This window comes from Phaseolus vulgaris, chromosome 7 (assembly GCF_000499845.2).
Source record: "Phaseolus vulgaris cultivar G19833 chromosome 7, P. vulgaris v2.0, whole genome shotgun sequence".
Taxonomy (NCBI): Eukaryota; Viridiplantae; Streptophyta; class Magnoliopsida; order Fabales; family Fabaceae; genus Phaseolus; species Phaseolus vulgaris.
In genome coordinates this window covers 12717250-12724553 of record NC_023753.2, presented here as the reverse complement: position 1 = coordinate 12724553, position 7304 = coordinate 12717250, and the positions used below count along the sequence as shown (strand labels likewise).

The 7304-nt window shown below is 39.4% G+C and overlaps 1 protein-coding gene across 1 annotated transcript; it reads left to right on the top strand.

Annotated features, from left to right (window-relative positions):
• Positions 1-210: 210 nt before the first annotated feature.
• LOC137829057 (uncharacterized) lies at positions 211-6397 on the top strand. The gene is made up of 3 exons (XM_068635853.1): positions 211-493; positions 5277-5865; positions 5983-6397. The coding sequence occupies exons 1-3, from the start codon at positions 211-213 to the stop codon at positions 6395-6397; spliced, it is 1287 nt and encodes a 428-aa protein (XP_068491954.1).
• Positions 6398-7304: the final 907 nt, after the last annotated feature.

The following is a 7304-nucleotide window of genomic DNA, read 5'->3' as shown; positions in this document are numbered from 1 at the left end:
GGATCTGAAGGAAGTGATGTCCCCGTCTTACAACAACTCATGAATGCCATAAGGGCTCTCCAGGAGGCCAACGAGGAGCCCAAACGAGAGCAAGAACAAATCCAAGAAGAAGCCAAGGCTGAGTACGAGAGGCTACGAGCGGAAGCCCGAGCTGAGCAAGAGCTTCTGCAGAATCTTCTGATGGCATAAATTGAGGTCTCTCGGGCAGTGATGGAAGAGCATGCGCAAGCCAATGAGGAGTTGCACAAAACCAATGAGCAATTACGCAAGAGCCTGCACCAACATGTCCAACGTTCCACTAGGGAACGACCTCTAAGCTTGTCAGTGAGGAATAGTCCCAAACCATTCTGGAAGGAGATCATCGATGAGCCTATTCCAGCTCATTACATCACACCTAAATTTTCCTTTCTCACGGGGATAAAGGACTCTGAAAATCACCTTACGGCATTCAACGCTCAGATGATTATCTCTGGAGGAACGGATGCCATCCAATGTAAAATATGTTAGAATATATGGCCTTAAGAGGGATTTTCGCAAACTTTGAAGGTATAATGAAAATCAATGCGGAATTACAGAGAAAGACATCAAGGAAACAAAGAACCAAAACTGTTTGAAGATGATATCAGAAAAACAATCGGTTGTTTTTATCAGCAGTTTATAAAAACAACTTAAAAACAGAATTTAAAGAGTTAAGGGTAAGAGATAAGCACGCAAGCAATTTATACTGGTTCACTCTTACACCAAGAGCTACATCCAGTCCCCAGAAACCACTAGGTATTCCACTATGCAATCAAAACCAGATTACAAACACCACACACCAAAGTAGTGACCTTGAACCCCTCAAGAAACACACTACCTTTGGCAAACCACACCAAGAGTGTTGATCTTGAACCCCTCAAGAACACACAACACTCCTTGGCAACACAAATACAGAAATACAGTAATCAAGGAAAAAGGGAATAGAATACACCTGGGTATTACAAAGCTTAAAGTTCAGAATTACAACCCAATCCTATTCCACACACTTAAGAATGATGCAAAGCTCTTTCAAATCTTGGAAAAACTGTTTTGATAAATTCTTTTTGTTACTCCAAGATTAGGAGCGTAAAACCACCTTTATATAGACCAACAAAGTGGTAAAAAACATTTAATAAAGGAGCCAAGTTAGTTAGGATCATTTAAAAAATATTAAAACCGCTTAACAGAATTTTGTTAAGGTTTGCAGGAAAACAATCGGTTGTTTTAACAACCTGTTGAATTTTTGACAGCTTTTTAGAAAACACATATTTTCATAAGGTTAAAGATTCAAATGAACTTGGATCAACTTAAGGAGTGAATTAACAAGTTTCAAACAACTAGACAACACACACACGTAGCAAGGTCTTCAAGCTTTCCTCTTGGATTTGGAGACATCAAAGCATCTTGTTCAACAATCTCCCCCTATTTGATGAAGACAAATCCCTGGTTTGTTTGTGTTGTTGTTTTTGAACTTGAAAGGTCCTGCAAAACAGAATTTGTGCATATACAAAGCAAGTATACCAGCAGGATACCAAGGCACACAAAACCAGTTTTCTGCATAAGCCTTTAAGCAGAAAAACCAGTCAAATAACCATAAAAACCAGTGCCAAAATGATACTCGTGTGCAGCAGAACTATGGTGAATAAGAGCGTGGTAGCAGCAGAATTTAAACCATGATAAAACCAGATAACCCCATAGGGTAGCAGTAGCAACACAACACATAAAACCACACCATTCTCCCCCTATTTGTCTTCTCAAATAGAATGAAAGAAGGGATACAAACAGCAGAATTTCCAGCATTGAAAACCAACATATAGCAGCAACATGATAAACCAGAAAACCTGTGTGTTGTAGCAGCAACATTGCAACAAAAAATCTTTGATACCATATCAAAATTGCAGAAAAATCTATGGTGTATCAGAGCTACGACCACAACAGAATCAAAGTACCATAGACCCCAGAAATTTCAGCAAGGAGACCACAATTTCTCCCCCAATCTTTTCTTCATCCAGCAGCACCCAACAATGGAGTACTTCAAAAAGTTCATCTTCAAGTTGTTCAAATGATTGCTCAAGAGTTGGATTTGGTAGACACATTCTCTCTTCTGTTAAGAGCAAACTTTACATAGGTCATGAATTTTGACTTGTGAAGAATTTGAGTAAGGTGTATACTCTTGAACCATAAGCATCACTTTGATTATTCTTCATCATAGCACCTGTACTTGAAAGGTCCTGTAACACATAATTGATGCATATACAAAGCAAGTATAGCAGCAAGATAATAAGACACACACAAACCAGTTTTCTGCATATACAACATTAGCAGAAAAACCAGAAAAATTGAAGTAATCAAGTGCTTTCATGTGCAAAGAAGCAACAACATAATGCACAGATTTAAAGCTAACTATACAACCAAATCAAGCATAAACTTCTCCCCCTATTTGATCTACAAATAGACAATGAGAAGGGTTGGACAAAGCAGAAATCAGAATGATAATAGAGTAGTCCAGCAATACAAACAATTTTGACATTTCAAGAATAGAACATGTCATAGAGCTTTCAAGAAAACAAGTGGATATAACTTTTATTATCAAATACTGAGACACACTCAATGTATACTTGTCCAAAAGCAAGATTTGAAAAAGAGAAATGGTTTAATCATGCATAAGCAAACTTGCAGCATTATACAAAGGTGCCAGAGGAAAAACAATCGGTTGTTTAAAAAAAACAATCGGTTGTTTTACTATGACAGCAAAAAGAACATTTTTCACAACCAAAAATTACCTTTTAATTTGATGAAAAAGCAGTATGCAATTTGTTAATACCTTTGCACAGAGAACCCCAATAGATTCACCCAAAAAGAAGACTTTGAGATGTTCATATGATCATAAGGCATACTTACATAAATTGAGAAATGAAAACACACATACTCTCTTTGAAGTTTCTCTTTTGATCAACACTATGCATGTGCCAAGGATGTCTCTTGACATTCAAAGAACCTTGCAAGACATATACAATTGAAATTATAGGTACAAAGATTGTCTTTGCTCTTGATATACTTCCCTTTAACAGTCATTCTTCAAGTCCAAAAATGATTCTTGGCTGCCAAGGATATCTACAAGAAAAGATTAAGAAGCAAGATTTGGTCCCCTTATGAATTTGGGTCCAATGATGTTAGTAGGAACCTTAGGAACCTTAGAAACCCATTTCAAAATACCTTTAGGAACAGAAAACCTTCTTACTCTGCAGAATCTAATAGTGTGGCCCCTTTTCATGCAGTAATGACAAAAATAAACCGGTTGTTTCGATAAAACAACAGGTTGTTTTTCAAAGAAACATGAAAAGGGTTTTGAAACAGATTTGTTATTGTTGTCTGGATTAAACCCCAACCCAGCTTTGCCAAAAACACATTTATGAGAAGCAAGAACAGTTTCAAGATTGGATTGGCCTTTGGAAAACTTGTCCATGGTTTTTAAAAGATAGTGAACCTTCTTTTGAAGAGATTCACAATTTTCACAAAAGCTAGAATCACACTTGCAAGAAGAGTTTTTGTAAATCATTTCCAAACTTTCAAAATCTGTTTTTGAATGGTTCAACTCTTCTTCCAAAGTCTTGACTCGATTTTCCAACCAGTTGTTTAATCCTTTCAACCGATTGTTCAAAAGGGCCAACCTATTAGCTTCTTGATGAGTCTCATTGAAGGCCTCAAGAAGTTGGCTATAATTTTCAACATTACTGGAAGAGCTTGAACTTACACTGCTTGTGTCACTTTCTTGTCTTGTCATTTGACATAAATTTGCTTCTTCTTCATCACATGAAGAGGAGCTTGATGAGTCATCATTATAAGCTCTTCTTGATTTTCCTTTCTTCTCATGCTTCTTGAAATTTTTCCTCTTTTTGTTGGGACATTCAGTTTTAATATGACCCTGTTCATCACATCCAAAGCATGTATATTTGTTAGTGTTAAACTCAGTAGGTTTCTTGTTATCATACCTGTTGAATGAGTCACTTTGTTGTTTCTCTTCTTTAGGGACTTGCTGAATTTCTTAAACAACAGCCTAAATGTTTCCTCTTCACTCTCATCACTTGAGTATTGACAGTTTTTGTTCCCAGCAGCTTGATTGATCCAAATTCTTCTTTTTTCATAAGACAAACCTCTTTTCTGGATTCTGAAGAGAAAGATTCAACAAAAGATTACTCTTTGTCCATCAAGGCACTCCTTGGATTCTTGTGATACTCTTAAAGGATATTCCACATTTCTTTGGCAGAACTACATTCTGAAACCTTGAGCAATTCATTAGAATCAAGTGCAGATACAATTATGTTCATAGCTACACAATCAAGATGTTCTCTTTCAGAAGAAACATTTTCAGATATAGGCATGAGATAGCTATTTGTAATAACATTCCAGATTTTTCTATCTATAGATTCAACAAAGAATTTCATTCTTATGCACCACAATTTATATTTCATACCACAAAACAAAGGTGGTTTTCTTAAATAGGCACCTTCCCCAAAAGAAAACTTTTCAGCCATTTAAAAATATTTTTAGGATCAAACTTGAATAACTTTCAAGAACCAAGCTCTTGATGCCAATTGTTAGAATATATGGCCTTAAACGAGAGGGGGGTGAATTGTTTAAGAGGGATTTTCGGAAACTTTGAAGGTATAATGAAAATCAATGTGGAATTACAGAGAAAGACATCAAGGAAACAAAGAACCAAAATTGTTTCAAGATGATATCAGAAAAACAATCGGTTGTTTATTCGAAACAATCGGTTGTTTTTATCAGCAGTTTATAAAAACAACTTAAAAAAAGAATTTAAAGAGTTAAGGGTAAGAGATAAGCACGCAAGCAATTTATACTGGTTCACTCTTACACTAAGAGCTACATCCAGTCCCCAGAAACCACTGGGTATTCCACTATGCAATCAAAACCAGATTACAAACACCACACACCAAAGTAGTGACCTTGAACCCCTTAAGAAACACACTACCTTTGGCAAACCACACCAAGAGTGTTGATCTTGAACCCCTCAAGAACACACAACACTCCTTGGCAACACAAATACAGAAATACAGTAATCAAGGAAGAAGGGAATAGAATACACCTGGGTATTACAAAGCTTAAAGTTCAGAATTACAACCCAATCCTATTCCACACACTTAAGAATGATCTAAAGTTCTTTCGAATCTTGGAAAAACTGTTTTGATAAACTCTTTTTGGGCACTTAAGAATGTTCATGGGCACTTTTACAGGTACAACCCTCCAATGGTTTAGTGGGATCCTGGATGGTCATATCACCTCTTTCTCTCAGTTTTCCACGGTGTTTAGAGAGAAGTTCTCCGCCAACAAGGTCAAACCACCGAGGATATATGACATATTCAGCGTGAAGCAAAGGGAGGGAGAGTCGTTGAAGGATTACCTGAATAGGTTCAGTGCGCTTACGGTAAATCTTCAAACTCATGATGAAGATATGATGATCACCACTTTCAAGCAAGGGATCACGGCGAGACCATTCAATGACTCGTTAATAAAAAATCCAGTGGAGACATTTTTTGAGGTATGGGAGCGAGTTGTAGCTCACATCAAAGCAAAGGAAGTTGTGGTCAGAAAGAACAATAGCTCGCATTTAAGGCAACCTAGGCCTAAGGAAAGCGTCCGGGCTCGACCCTTGCGAGTTAACGAAACCTCGACCAAGAAGAGAATAAACTCGAGGTACATGACATATGTAGCCAAGAGCGACGAGCCCAAGACAAAGGCCAGGGAGGATTCAGATACTCAACCCAAATTCCGAGTGTCCTACAAAGAATTGTTGAGCAAGACAAGGGTAGCAGACAAGCTGAAGTTTTCCCAGAAGACAAATCGGAATCTGGGAGCACGAAGAGATGCCTGATGTGAGTTCCACAAAGCATTTAGGCATAGTGTCAAGCGATGAATAGCTACGGGCCACCAACTAACTAGCTTGGTGAAGGAAGAGTTTCTAAAGGAGTATCTCGAGGCTGACCAGGGAGAGGCAAAAGGAGAGGTCGCTCTAAGGGACCAAGCACATGAGACACTAGCCGATGGAGAGCTGAACACCATTTCAGGAGGAGGAAACTTTGTTTCCAAACATAAGCGATACACGCGAGCAGTGATGTCCCTGGAGGCGAGGAGACCTGGTCATCCCCCAGAGCTCACTCTCTGCTTCACGAGCTCTGACCTGGAAGATGTGGTTCCTCACGAGGATGATCTGGTGGTGATATCTGTTGTCACCGTGGGAAGGAAGGTGCACAGAGTCTTGATTGATCAAGGGAGCTTGGCTGATGTGATGTTCTGGGGAACATTCACTAGCTTGCAGTTGTCCCCTGACCAGCTGAGCGAGGAGAACATTCACTAGCCATACGATGGGTGTTTGGTCGGCTTCGCAGGAGATCATGTGGAAATACAAGGGTACGTTGAGCTGAGGATGACCTTCTCTGATGACATCGCGACCAAGACGATCACCATCAGGTACATCATTGTTAACACATCCTCCGTTTACAATTTGGTTTTGGGGCGACCTTCCCTGAACAAATTGGATGCGATGGCCTCAATGGCCCATATAAAGATGAAGTTTCCTTCTTCTAAGGAAGGATTGATTACCATAAATTCTGACCAGAAGACGGAGCAAAAGTGCTACGAAAGTAGCCTGAAGAATAGAAAAGGAACGTATGCAATCACCATTTAGGCAAGAGAGCCGAAATGGCTTGTGGAGGCAGAAGTTGTCAATGAGAGATGACCTGGACCTGCTAGAGAGGTTCAGGAAAGGGAGATAAAATGGAAGAACTTTAAGCTCGGCACCTCATTGGGAAAAGAGCTCGAAGATAAGATAGTTGATGTGATATCGGAGAACATGGGTGCTTTCGCATGGCCATCTGCAAACATGCCTGGGATAGACCCAAACTTCCTATGTCATCGGCTTACCATGGATGAGAGAATCAAGTCCGTGGTCCAGAGGAGAAGGAAGTTCAACGAGGATAAGCACTTCGTCATCCGAGAAGAGACTTAGAAGTTGTTGGTTGTTGGCCACGTTAGGGAGATCCAATATCCTGAGTGCCTGGAAAATGTTGTGTTGGTAAAGAATGCTAACGGGAAGTGGAGAATGTGTGTCGAGTTCACCGACCTGAACAAGGCTTGTCCCAAGGATTCGTACCCTCTACCAAGCATAGACTCCTTGGTGGACAACGCCTCAAATTGTCGGTTGTTAAGCTTCTTAGATGCGTTCTTGGGATTCAACCAAATTTGTATGCACCCAAAAGACGAGA